A 15049-nucleotide genomic window follows, 5' to 3' on the forward strand; every position below is an offset into this window, starting at 1 on the left:
AACAAAATTACAAACATCTCAAAACAAACTGGTCAGACTACTGCTTGACCTTACTCCTAGAACCCACCTCACCCCTGCCCACTTCGACAACCTAGGATGGCTTAGAGTAGACGACAGAGTACAACAACTTGCAATGGGCCTGGTCTACAAGATACACTACACGACCAAGGTACCCATGTACATGTCAAAATACTTCCCAAAGGTCAGTGAATACCACGATCACAACACCAGAGGGAGCTCCACAAATCATGTTAAACCCAGATTCGGCTCAAATAAGGGACTAAACACGTTTCGCAATTATGCCACATCAATGTGGAACGCCCTACCCAAAGCTGTAAAGGAATGTGGATCACTACCCACTTTCAAAACCTCTCTCAAGGGACACCTACGGGAGACTGCAATTCAACACTGGCCCCTGTAAATATCCTAACCCAACCCCCTCCAATGTACAGTCATTTACCTAGTATGGTTTTGTCAATAGTTCAATGTACAATTGTGTTTGTTTGTACAGTGTCTCCTCCCCCCCCCCCCCTCAATGTACAGTGTTACTTGTTTATACAGTGTGCCCCCCGCCCCCCCCCCCCCAACCACCTCCAATGTAAATTACCCAGTATGGTTGTCAATATCCCAATGTACCCAACCCCCCCCACCCAACCTCCTCCAATGTACAGTTTCTACGTCAAATGTATATACTCCCTTTTCTTGACTCCTTCTGTATCACAAACAGTACTGTATTTGCAAATCTGGTATGTCATAAATGTATAGATGTAGCAGTACTGACTATCTGTATGTCATGTATGTCATATATGTCTATATGAATTGAAAATGGGGGACCCTGATGGAAACAAGACAAACGTCTTTCTCAGGTCTGCATCCCCTTAACAATTGTATGTATTGAGCCGTACTGTATTGTACCCATTCTGCAATCTGTTAAATAAAGTTTTCATTCATTCATTCATTCACACATAAAAAAAGTGAATATCAGGAAGGCAGCAGGACCGGACGGCATCCCCGGCCGCGTCCTAAAAGTCTGTGCCGACCAACTGGCCCCGGTATTCACTGACATCTTTAACCTGTCCTTAGAACAGGCTGTCATCCCCACCTGTCTAAAGAAGTCCACCATCATCCCTGTACCCAAAAAATCTACGCCCGCTTGCCTCAACGACTACCGCCCTGTAGCTCTCACCTCCATAGCCATGAAGTGCTTTGAGAAGCTAGTGAAGGGCTACATCTGTTCCTCCCTCCCCATCAACCTGGACCCCCTGCAATTTGCATACCGCCCTAACAGGTCCACGGAGGACGCCATAGCCCATGTGCTGCACACAGCAGCATCACACCTGGACAAGAGGCAGGGGAACTATGTGAGAATGCTGTTCATCGACTACAGCTCAGCATTCAATACCATAGTCCCCTCCAAACTCATAGCCAAGCTCAGGGACCTGGGCTTGAACTATGACCTCTGCCAGTGGGTCTTGGACTTCCTGACGGGCAGACCCCAGGTGGTAAGAGCAGGCAACTGCACCTCCTCCTCCATCACGCTCAACATAGGGGCCCCCCAGGGCTGTGTTCTGAGCCCCCTCCTCTACTCCCTGTACACACATGACTGCGTGGCACAGCGGAACAACAACACAATCATCAAATTTGCTGATGACACAGTAGTGGTGGGCCTGATCTCTGCCAACGACGAGAGGGCCTACCTGGAAGAGGTAGAGAATCTGTCACAGTGGTGTCAGGAGAACTGCCTCTCCCTGAACGTCAGCAAAACAAAAGAGATGATTGTGGACTTCAGGAGGTCGGGGGTCAAGGACTACAGCCCCCTCAGCATCGACGGGGCACCGGTTGAGAGAGTGAACAGTTTCAAGTACCTCGGAGCCCACATATCCGAGGACTTGACATGGACCACACACATTGACAGTGTTGTGAAGAAGGCACGACAACGCCTCTACTTCCTCAGGCGCCTAAGGAAGTCAGTCAGAAGATCCTTAAGAACTTCTACTCATGTACAATAGAGAGCATCCTGACTGGCAACATCACCTCCTGGTTTGGGAATAGCACTGCACAAGACCGTAGCAGACTACAAAGAGTGACACGTTCAGCCGAACGCACAATTGGAGGGGGGCTTCCCACCCTCCAGAACATTTACAACAAGCGGTGCAGGGGTAAGGCTAAGAGAATCATCAAGGACTCCAGCCACCCGAACAACTGCCTCTTTGAACTGCTGCGGTCAGGCAAGCGATACCGGAGTCTTAAGGCGAGCACAGAAAGACTCAGAAGAAGCTTCTATCCCCAGGCCATCAGGCTGCTCAATGAACAATAAACACTATGCAACAACCATCAAATGCACACAGCACACACACCCACACGCACACACTCACTTAAACAAACAACACACTTTTACTTCTATTTTACATGCTATACTATTTTATTTCATACTATCTTGTCTAGCACAGTCTCTGGAGCGTAACAGTAAGAAACATTTTGTATAAAAGTATTCTGTACTTCTGTATGACAACTATTAAAGAAACTTGAAACTTGGTGGGTGGTGTCCGACCGATTATGGTGGGCCGGTCTGGGCCAAAAATGCCAGGGCCGATTTTTGGTCCCAGTCCAGCCCTGGGCTAGGGGGAGTAGGGATAAAAGTGTTCATGAAAAAATTAAGTTTATAAAATACGACAGAACGTTCATAAAATACCCCAAATGTTCATAAAATACCACAGAGAATGCCCTTGAAATCAGAATAGAAGAAATTATGTGGTCAGTCTCTCCACCTATTGTATATACTGTAGAAGAGTATCCTAATTTTCCAAAATATTATATTTCAATGTTCATATATATTTATATATTAGTGCTGTCAGGCGATTAAAAAAAATAATCTAATTAATTACAGGATTTGTAATTAATTAATCTAATTAATCGCATTTTAATCGCATAACCATTTTATGGCTGATATTCTATATTCTATAATCATATTTCAAATTGCATGTGTCCGGATGGCAGAATTCAGTACTGTATCTACAAAACCTTCTGTTTAATCATCTTCCATCTATTAATTTGCTTAGATTTTTCAGGTCTGGTCAATTTGAGCATGGTGTTATTCACAGTCAAAGATTAGCCTACAATTTACTCAAAATAAAATTTTCATTCAATCACCACGCATTTCCATTCACACCTGGGAGCTGCCCAGTACAACCACAGTTGACACCATTGGCCACTGAGCAACTCCACTGGAGCAGTTGATTCAAGCCATGTCACATAGTTCAAGTTTGAAATTATTCTTTCTGTTTTGCTCCTGAGAGTGTGCTAGATACTGTACTGTACTGGTAATATTATTTATTTGTGTTAACTTCTGAATAAAACAACTTATTAAACACAAGTACATCTTATTGAACATTATTTTGATATTTCATTACCAATTATTATAGCAAAACAGCTTTTTCAAACAGTCTGTAATGCATTTTGGAAACGGGAGATGGGCTCATGGTGTAATGGGCCACCTGGCCTGAGAAACATAAGGAGGAAAGAAAAAGTAAGGACTTACTTCTGGTCATTATTTGGGTAGAACACACATATTTTGAATGCCTTCGGCAGGTTTTATTTTTAATTTTTTTTTAGCCATTTTAATCTAGATTAATCTAGATTAAATCCAGGATTGCAGATAGATTAATCTAGATAAAAAAAAATGATCTATGCCGACCTCTAATATATATATACAGGGCCTCCGCTAGGGGGGGGCCTCAAAAAAATTTATTTTATTTGTTTTACTTTTTTTTAATAAAAATAAAAATAAATAGAATGTTAACAATAGTAGTAGTTTAGTAGTAGTAGTTTATTTTTTTTCAGTCATCATCACACACAGTACAATATACATCATCATTTATCAATATTTGATTTATTTACAGTATATTTCACATTAGACATGTTTGTAGAATAGTGTTCCGGGCTCTGCGGGTCTGAAGATATACTATTGGTTTCATTCAATGACCCATTTACTTTTGTGCAAAGCATTGTGGGAGGACTAACACTAGGGGGAGCTGGTTGGCGTCAGTGTGGTAGTCGGTAGAGAGATGTGAAGAAGACCGGTATTATCCACGAGGGGAGGGGGTACAGGTACAGGGTCTATTTGGCGCTATCCACGGGAGCGAGTGGATGTCTTGGCCAAGAGCATCCTACTTTTGAAAACCAAATGTGCAGCATCGGAGCAGAAGAAATAACGCTGCGTGCCGTAAGCTTATCAATACCAAGTATAGTGATTAGGTTATGCCAAGACGAAGAGGACGTTCGGCAGATGGACTGAAGATGAAAGTTGTTGCGTGTTAGAACGTTCAGTCAGGCTAGCCATGTCGGCTAGTAGCTTAGCTAAAGGCAGGGACAGCTAACTAGCGTTAGCTAATGCTAGCTAACTAGCTAGTTAGCTACTTTATCGAGTGCTAACGTGTGGCAGATAAACTAGGAACAGACTCCCAAGTTCATCCCAACGGGGGGGACAATATCATGGGACTGGTGAACTTTGTCATCTCCACGGTCGTCTCCTTCCTCTTGGACCTGATTCTGCGTTAGGGTGAGTTTTTAATGCAATCTATTCTGTTCCCGCCGTGGATCTCTGTCTCTCTCTCTCTCTCTCTCTCTCTCTCTCTCTCTCTCTGTCTCTCTCTCTCTCTCGCGCTCTCTCTCTTGCTCTCTCTCTTGCTCTCTCTCTCGCTCTCTCGCTCTCTCTCTCTTGCTCTCTCTCTCTCGCTCTCTCGCGCTCTCTCTCTCTCTCTCTCTCGCTCTCTCTCTCTCTCTCTCGGTGTGTTGCATCGTGCAGTTTGTGACGTGTGTACTAAGCTTATAGAGTTCGATTCAAATAAGGCAAAACTGCAAATCTGCATGTCGTGCTTGAAAAATTAACCTGGCTTTAAGCTTGTTTATCAGGTTCCAGGGGTGTTTTATGCATTTTCCCTGTTACTGCCAGGTGTATGACTGTACAGGTGCATTGCCACTAAGCCTCGGGCAGCGCTATTATTTAAGAATACGTTGACTGTATGCCCAGCCTCGGGCAGCGCTATTATTTATTATATTACATTTTTTTATTTTTATTTGTTTAACCTTTAGGGGGGGACCTCGCGTTTAAATCTCGCACAGGGCCTCGCATTTCTCCCAGACGGCACTGTATATATATATATATATATTAGGGTTGTCAGTTTATCGCGTTAATTAGATTAATTAATTACACAGCAAATTATCGCGTTATGAAAATTAACTCAAAATATATATATATTTTTTTTATTTATATAAATTTTTTTTTTTTTAAATCTCATTCATTCCAAAACAACGTAGAATACACATTTACAGATTTTTTTTTTAATATGGTTTATTTGCATGTTCTTGGTATCTGATTCTAGGGACATCTATAGATCTCAGGGAATGTATTCCCAGTGTCAGAAATACTGTGGGCTAGATCTACAAAGAATGGATTGCACGGTGCAAGTTGCACCCTTAGTTACAATTCATTATGAATTGAAAATGGGGGACCCTGATGTAAACAAGACGAAAGTCTTTCTCTGGTCTGCATCCCCTTAACAATTGTGTGTATTGAGCCATACTGTATTGTACCCATTCTGCAATCTGTTAATACATTTTCATTCAATCAATCAATCAAGTGATTGAATGAACATTTAATTTTGAGTCAATTGTAGGCTAATCTTTGACTGTGAATAACACCATGCTCAAATTGACCAGACCTGAAAAATCTAAGCAAATTAATAGATGGAAGATGATTAAACAGAAGGTTTTGTAGATACAGTACTGAATTCTGCCATCCGGACACATGCAATTTGAAATATGATTATAGAATATCAGGCATAAAATGGTTATGCGATTAAAATGTGATTAATTAGATTAATTAATTACAAATCCTGTAATTAATTAGATACAAAATTTGAATCGCCTGACATAATACATAATACATTAGAAACAAGAAGGTGAAGGTTAGCAAACCCGGAGAGCAAGATAATTTCCTGCCTCACTGGTGTGAGTCAGTGTGTGTGTATATTGTGTGTACTGGTATGAGGTCTTACGGCTTGAGGTTGTGGTCCAGCAGAATGTCATATCCGTACAGTTCAAAGCAGTGCTTGTCCTGGATGATGATCTTTTGAACACTCTGCAGGCTGCGGACGAAGATATTGTCGATGTCCTTAAACAGGGTGTCTACTGTCTCGTCACCGTGTTTGGCCGTCAGGTACCTCCGCAGGTTTTGCATCTGCCACTTACACCCCTATTGAGAGATGGACAGTGGGATGACAGAGGGGAAGAGGGTATAGGTTAGGGTTGTGTGATACCTTACTACTTGGTGTAAAAAAGACTGTATAATCAATATTGATTTAGAAACTATTCTGTGAACTAGGGCTGGAAAATGTATCAAAATTGCAATATGGCCTAGTAGTGTAATATCTCAATCGCAGGAGGCTGCAATGTCTGGAAAATGGTGAAATACCATTCTAATGAAGTATTGTAATGCTGAGCCGCCCTGTAGAGATGCTCTGGCCCACAAATCATTCAGATTGTTCACTATCTAGGTTATTCTACAGACAAAGGAAACATCTTTGTTTAGAACAGGCCCCCCACAGATATATCAACGAAAATGAAAATAAGGATGCAATAAATACCACACCCTCTAATATTGTGATCTGTGAATCACATCACAATTGCAACTAGTGATGCACGATATATCGGCCGCCGATATAATATCGGCCGATATGGTAAATCTTTTACACATCGGTATCGGTCCGATATCAAGATAGGGCCGATATGAAAAAAAATATATATATATATATATATATTTCTTTTATTTTTGTATTTAATTTTTTTTATCTTTTTTTTTCATGTTTTGGTCTTAAATATAAGTCATTTCTATTTTTCTTTTTCTTTTTTGTAAATGTTTTTATTTTCACTTTTTCAAAACATACATAGAACAAGACATCACAATACAATAGATTTACGGTAATAATAATAGAGACACTAACAACGATAACACTAACAATAATAACAACAGAAATGATAGTAAAAATAATAAAGACATAATATAAACTATAAAAGTACATTATCAGACATGACAAAAGACAAACAACAAAGACATGGCTCAAATATTCACATGTTGTACACTGTATATACAGCAGAAGTGGCGGTTAGGGAGTCAACTCCTGGTCCACGATAGCACCCAGTGTACTGATAAACTGTGTGTGGAGTGTACGTTTATTTTGTATATGTGTTTTATATGTGCGTTAGTATGGATGTGTTTTATGTGTGCATGTTTTATATGTGTGAGTGCACGTGTTTCGTGTGTGTGTGTGTGTGCGAACAGGCATGTACTTCTAAGTACATTATGATACCCTCTGCAACGACCCAAAGCATCTACACACAAGACATTAGTGATCTCTAGGGAGGCTAAGAGTAATGGGGAAAATCTGGCGAGTACAGTGGTGGATAGCGCAGGTCCAATATGAGATAGATATGGGTCCCATATTTCATAAAAAGTGTCCAACTTGGAGTGCAGCATACACGTGATGTATTCATAAGGAATACAGTCCATAATAATGTTGTGCCATGACCTTTTTGATGGGACCTCGTCCTTGATCCAGAACAACAGATTGTTTTTCCTAGCAGCAAATGTCAACAAATTGAAGTCTCTTATGTTTGAAATTGGCAATATGAATATCTGGGAAGCCTAGTAAGAGGCAGAGGGGATCCAGTTCGATGGGGGTCTGGAATATATCAGATAATTCCTCTACGATGTCGAACCAATAGCTCTGGAGCTTTACACGGGACCAAAAGCAGTGGACGTGGTTTCCAATCTCTATCTTGCATTTAAAGCAGAGTGGGGATGCATTGGGATCCATTTTACTCTTAAGGGCAGGGGTAATATGAATGCGGTGTAAGATTCTAACTTGGATAGACTTGGTGCGGTTGCAAACAGATTTTTTTTGCGTAGGTCCATGCATCCTGCCAGTCCTCGTCCGTGATCTCTATGTCCAAGTCTTTTTCCCAGGACTGTTTAGTGACAAGGGAAGATAAAGATGAATTAAGGTTTAGAGTACTATAGAAGATATATTTGTTTTTTAGGAATCTGCAAGGAGAGGGCTTTCTCCACCTGCGAGGTGGAACTGTTAATTAACAGTGAGGTGTCCTTGGTGATACATTTCTGGTCCGAATTAAGTAGGGCTATATTAGGGCCTATAGGAGGTGTACTTTTCAGGGCATTTACCCTTTTTAAGGAGAAGGCAAATATTAGCCTCCCGTAGGGACTGGGGTAATATCCCAACCTCAGAGGAATGATTAAGCATTGCCAGCAGGGGATCCAAGAGAATATCCTTATAGAATTTGCATCCGAAACCATCTGGGCCCCGAGCCTTACCAGATGGCATACCCTTAAGGGCGCACAGCTTCTTCCTTCGTAATTGGGGCATTAAGAAGCAAGTTCTGATCTTTCGATACCTTAGGGAGGTGCAAGTCAGCGAAAAAAGCGTGCATGTCAGAGAGAGCACGATCGGGTCGTTCAGTCCTATAGAGTTGGGCAAAGAAAGAGGCAAACTCTTTATTAATAGTTTTGGTGTCAAAGGACCTGACCCCGTTTGAGTCCGAGATTGAGGCTATTACTTGGGTGTCAGCCCTCTTTTTTGCCAAGTTAGCTAGGCACCTGCCAGGCTTGTCACCATGTTCGTACATTCTCTGTCTGGCAAATTTAAGAGAGTATTCGGCGTCCTGGATCAGAAGAGTGTTTAACGCAGTTCTGGTGGCCATAAGCTCTATAAGCACAGCCGGGGCTGGGTTTGAAACATGTTGATTCTCAAGGTCGGCTAGTTTGGATTCAAGACGTTTGCATTGTTCATTTTTCTTGCGTTTCTTGGATGATACGTAAGACATAATCAGTCCGCGAGAAAAGACGTTGGATGTTTCCCAGAGCAGAGACGGGTTATCCGTAGAATGTGAGTTAATTAAGTAGAACATTTTAAATTCCGATTCGAAATAGGAGACAAACCTATCATCCTTGAGGAGGTATGGGTTAAGACACCAACGTCTCGAGAGCGCCCTCTCCTCTGACAAGGAGTAGACCAGATATATAGGGGCGTGATCCGATAAAACAATACTTCCGATTGTGCAGGACGATACTAGAAAGAGCTTAGAGGAAGGGATGAAGAAATAGTCTATTCTACTGTTGCTCTTATGTGGGCCGCTAAAAAAGGTGAACTTCAGTTCGGATGGGCAAAGGGTTCTCCAGACATCTGAGAATCCGATGTCTGTACATAGGGAGAGCATCTTTGCTTGCCTAGAGGGGGAGCCAAACTGGGTGGGAGTTTGTCAAGAGACGGTATAAGGTGACAGTTAAAGTCTCCGCCCACAAAAGCATTCTCAGAGGCCAGGCCATTAAATTCAGTAAATACTTTGGATAGAAAGTCAGGGGAGTAGCCTGGGGGACAGTATACATTCATAAATGTAATTTCTTTACCCTTAAGAACCCCTTTGATAATCACATAGCGACCTTGGCTATCTAAAGAGGAAGTTATGAGTCTAAAGGGGAGATTTTTATTGATCAGTATGGCCACTCCCCTACTAAATGTAGAATAGTTTGTGGCGAAGACCTGTCCCACCCAACTCTTTTGGAGTTTAGCGGTGCCGTTGGGTCCCATATGGGTTTCTTGTAATAAAGCAATAGAAACATTCTCCTTCTTTAAAAAGGTCAGAATCGCCTTCCTTTTCGCTAGTTTCTGAAGACCTCGAACATTCCAGGAGCAGAGCTTAAAGCTCTCAGAGTTAGCCGTAGCCATATAATATTAGGGGGTGTGTAGACAGGGCAGACCTAAAAAGGCCTGTGGGCACACCAAATTCACCTATTTTAACCACTAAGCATATGTACCTAGAGCCATACATAAAACACATATTTTCAGTAGCAGACATGTGTCCTGAGCCATACATAAAACATACATAAAAAACATATAAAGGTGCGGGACCGGTGGGCCTTTTCCCAACAACACAGGGACCATAGGGCCTAAAACCCTCAAACCTACCATAAGTAGATTACTCTATCAGTGGCTGCTTGCCACACTCCCAAACATAAACAAAAAAAAGAAAAAGCCTCAAAACGTAGAGTAAATGGAAAAGTTCACATTAAACCTTATAAAAACATGGCTAGATTTAAACAAGAAACCTAGAACAGGAACCATAGCAAGAGAAAAAAAGGGGGAGGGGGGGGTAAATAACCTGTGTACTGCCTGATAAACGTGTGCAGTACGTCCACCAGGCCGGAAGAGGGCGATACTCTGCTGACAGGTCCGTTGTTTCCTATGGTTCACACAGAGTATAGCTTGCTGCCTTGTCATAGCGCAATTAGGCTGCCGTGTCAGGAGGGCGCTGTGCAAAAGTTCGTCTGACATTTTAGGAGCCTAGCAGGTCAACAGCAGATGATGACGCCTCTGGCCGCAAACGCGACCATTTGCCATGTGTGTGGCTAGCAGAACGTAGCTGGAAGAGCGTGGCTGATGGATCCATGAGACCCCAGTCCGAAAAAATATGTACATGTAACCGGCCTCGTATTGCTCTGCGTTGTGTTTCAAATTCCGATTCGACGGAACTGTGGATAGACCGCGGTACCTCCGTTACACTCACCCCCCTAAACTCACTCCACCCAGGGCATCCGGGTCACGGCACCACTGTAACCGGTCTCGTATTGCTCTGCGTTGTGTTTCAAATTCCGATTCGACCCCTGTTAAGGGATTGCCCTGAGTGGGAGTTGAACCCCGGTCTCCCGCACCGGGGCCGACATCACAAACCGCTGCGCCAAGGATATCCCCCCTAAGCGCTCAGTTTGGATGCCTCTGGGGAGTGAGTTTACTTGCAGTACCGCTTAACATCCACAGCCACCGAACTACTTGTACCACGTGACTGTGGATAGGCCGCGGTACCTCCGTTACATACACACAACAAAAGTCGTGACGAGGCGTAAGTGACACGCATAGAAGTCCTAGGTAATTTAAACAAAGCTGGCGCTTAGCTCCCCGGCATATAGTGGATGTAAAAAACTAAAAATAAAGTGGCATTATGTAATAGTTATACAAAACAGACCAGGCCAACCTTAAGTCAGACGCAGAGAAAAAAAAAGCATCCAGGCGACACCCAACGTCACACAGTCAACCATATTTATAAGAACGAAAAAATATAGTGATATGACGCTCGGCGCGTTAGCCATAGCGAGGTGCTAACGGCCCAAAATCAAGCTACTACCGCATTTGGTACTGGTGAGGCCGGTGTCGAGGCCTCTCTACGCCGGGTCTTCAAGAAGTCCACGGCGTTCTCAGGCGATGAAAGATGTTTTCTCGCCCCGTCCTCGGTTGTGATGATAAGTCTCACAGGGAATTGAAGATACGTCTTGAGTCCCAGCTTGTAGAGGGGGGCCATGACGTCTTTGTAGCGGGAAACGCTGCTCCACGACTTCGGGACAGTAGTCTTCAAAGATTAGGACTGGTTTCCCTCTGTATTCCAGCGTTCCCCTCCTCTTCCGTGCCTCCTAGATAATCCTCTCTTTTATTCGATAGTGGTGCAGGCGAGAAATAACCGCTCTAGGCCTGGAGCCGGGTGCTGGTTCGGCAGTAAGGGCCCTGTGACACCGGTCCAGCTCGGGTGGCGTAGGGAGGACCTCCTTCCCCAGAATTTCAACCAGTACCTCCGCAAAAAAGTCGCTGGGCCGGTTGCTATGAACGGACTCATCCAGTCCTAATATGCGAATATTAGACCGGCGACTCCGGGACTCGACGTTGGTTAGCTTAGCCTTTAGCTTTTCATTGCTCTCTTCTAGCGCCGTACACCTGGCCTCTAGCTCGTCCAGCCTGCCAGTCCAAGTATTCAAGCCGTCTTCCACGGAGGTCAGTCAGACGCTCGGCATGGTCGTTAACCGACGTCCAGAGGCTGTCGAGTTTGGTTTCGAGCGAGGCAGCGGACGCTCTGATTTCGTTGGTTAACACATTCCCTGCCATTGGTTATACCCATCAATATACCTAGTCTGCCACCACTGTAAGCCTATGGAGATGTTCACCTTCTTTGCAGGGCTATAACTTTTTTAATTGTATTGCTAAATTGACATTACTATGGCCCATTCAACATCGGTTATCTATCGTTCAGGATGTAGGAACTTTATACTTTTTCATTCATACAAAAATACCTTCTAGAATATAAGTATGTTTTTATCGTTTTCTGCAGTAATTCCTAGAACGTGAGTTATAGGCCTAAACGTATATATAGATTATCGATTGCCCATGTCCATCCCATCGCCGTTGTGTCCTTGGGCAAGACACTTAACCTACTTGCCTCGTATGAATGTGTATGCATGTGAATGAATGTTGGTGGTGGTCGGAGGGGCCGTAGGCGATGATTATTCGCCACGCTTCCGTGAGTCTGCCTCAGGGCAGCTCTGGCTGCAATTGTAGCTTACCACCACCGGTATGACTGTGTATGAACAAATAATGGACTCTGTGAAGCGCTCTGGGTGCCATGAAGAGCGCTATATAAATCCAAGCCATTATTATTATTATATTAAAAAATGCAACTGTATATGATCGTATACGTTATGCTTCATCATGCATGGAGGAAAGGGGGGGGGGGGGTCGTTTATAATTCCCCGATCTGTGAGGGATGTGTATGTGTGTGTGTGGGTCATGAGCTGATAACAGGAACTCTTAAAGTTATCCGTGACACGGACAACCACTAGACTGCTTACGCAGATATTTTAGGAGAGGGGAAAAATTAAACAACAGAAAACAACCTTTACAGGTGGAAATCTAAAAGTGAGTAATTAAGAAAATAAATCAAGTCCCAAAAAACAGGACTACTCTCAATAAAGAGGTATAGTATAAAAGTAAATAAGCCACAAGGATACCTCCTAATAAAGGAGTTTATATTTGAAAAAGTAAAACAATAAACCTCCACTAAGGGAGTTTATGTGTAGAATCACGTGAGTAGCCTAAAATAAGAATGACTACCATAAAGCTCAATTCAAGTTCAAGTTCTTTAATAGTTGTCATACAGAAGTACAGAATACTTTCATACAAAATGCTTCTTACTGTTACGCTCCAGAGACTGTGCTAGACAAGATAGTATCAAATAACATAATATAGCATGTAATTTAGAAGAAGAAAAATGAGGTCACAGTGTTCGGTATAGACATATGTACAATGTTCTGAGTTACCATATAATATACAATACTATGCAGTGTACTAATGTACAGTACTATCTAGTGCAAAGCAGAAATGGGATGAGGTACAATTTTAGGTACAATTTACAGTAAGGTGTACGAGTTGTAGTGCAATCCTTCATCAATAAATATAAAGTGTGGGGAGTGGGTGCTACAGTGTGTTTGTTTAAAGTGGGTGTGTGCTATAAAGTGTGTGGAGTGGGTGCTACAGTGTGTTTGTTTAAAGTGAGTGTGTGCGTGTGGATGTGTGTGCTATGTGCGTTTGGTGGTTGTTGTTGTGTAGTGTTCATTCATTGTTCGTTTAGCAGCCTGATGGCCTGGGGATAGAAGCTTCTTCTGAGTCTTTCTGTGCTCGCCTTGAGACTCCGGTATCGCTTGCCTGACCGCAGCAGTTCAAAGAGGCAGTTGTTCGGGTGACTGGAGTCTTTAATGATTCTCTTAGCCTTGCCCTTGCAACGCTTGTTGTAAATGTTCTGGAGGGTGGGGAGCCCCCCTCCAATTGTGCGTTCGGCTGAACGTGTCACTCTTTGTAGTCTGCTTCGGTCTTGTGCAGTGCTATTCCCAAACCAGGAGGTGATGTTGCCGGTCAAGATGCTCTCTATTGTACATGAGTAGAAGTTCTTAAGGATCTTCTGACTGACTTGGAACTTCCTTAGGCGCCTGAGGAAGTAGAGGCGTTGTCGTGCCTTCTTCACAACACTGTCAATGTGTGTGGTCCATGTCAAGTCCTCGGATATGTAGGCTCCGAGGTACTTAAAGCTGTTGACTCTCTCAACCGGTGCCCCGTCGATGCTGAGGGGGCTGTAGTCCTTGACCCCCGACCTCCTGAAGTCCACAATCATCTCCTTTGTTTTGCTGACGTTCAGGGAGAGGCTGTTTTCCTGGCACCATCCCGCCAGGACCTTGACCTCTTCCAGGTAGGCCCTCTCGTCGTTGGCAGAGATCAGGCCCACCACCACTGTGTCGTCAGCAAATTTGATGATTGTATTGCTACTCCGCTGAGCCACACAGTCGTGTGTGTACAGGGAGTAGAGGAGGGGACTCAGAACACAGCCCTGGGGGGCCCCTATGTTGAGGGTGATGGATGAGGAGGTGCAGTTGCCTGCTCTCACCACCTGGGGTCTGCCAGTCAGGAAGTCCAAGACCCACTGGCAGAGGTCATAGCCCAAGCCCAGGTCCCTGAGCTTGGCTATGAGTATGGAGGGGACTATGGTATTGAATGCCGAGCTGTAGTCGATGAATAGCATTCTCACATAGTTCCCCTGCCTCTTGTCCAGGTGTGATGCTGCTGTGTGCAGCACATGGGCTATGGCGTCCTCCGTGGACCTGTTGGGGCGGTATGCAAATTGCAGGGGGTCCATGTTGATGGGGAGGGAGGAGCAGATGTAGCCCTTTACTAGCTTCTCAAAGCACTTCATGGCTATGGAGGTGAGAGCTACAGGGCGGTAGTCGTTGAGGCAAGCAGGCTTGGATTTTTTGGGTACAGGGATAATAGTGGACTTCTTCAGGCAGGTGGGGATGACAGCCTGTTCTAAGGACAGGTTAAATATGTCAGTGAATACTGGGGCCAGTTGGTCGGCACAGACTTTTAGGACGCGGCCGGGGATGCCGTCCGGACCTGCTGCCTTCCTGATATTCACTTTTTTAAAGGTCCGCCTCACCTCATGCTCTGTTACCCTGAACACTGCGCCTCCATCAGCAGCCGACCCCCCCCCCCCCATTGCCGTGGCTTGTGAGCTGGTGTTGTTATTACCAGCATCAAACCTCGCATAGAAGGTATTGAGGTCATTTGCTAAGGAGATGTCACTGTTCAGTTTGAGGGAGGCGCCTTTG

General features: G+C 43.9%; 1 protein-coding gene across 1 annotated transcript in view; it reads right to left on the reverse strand.

The window, feature by feature from the left end:
• The window catches only part of LOC311222920 (putative tubulin polyglutamylase TTLL9), a 94109-nt gene that overhangs the window by 22168 nt on the left and 56892 nt on the right, over positions 1-15049 (reverse strand). The window contains exon 12 of the mRNA XM_084307586.1: positions 6057-6253. Within this exon, the coding sequence (XP_084163712.1) occupies positions 6057-6253 (197 nt within the window). The remainder of the gene's footprint in view (positions 1-6056; positions 6254-15049) is intronic.

This window comes from Notolepis coatsorum, assembly GCF_963971535.1.
Source record: "Notolepis coatsorum genome assembly, chromosome: 2".
Classification (NCBI taxonomy): domain Eukaryota; kingdom Metazoa; phylum Chordata; class Actinopteri; order Aulopiformes; family Paralepididae; genus Notolepis; species Notolepis coatsorum.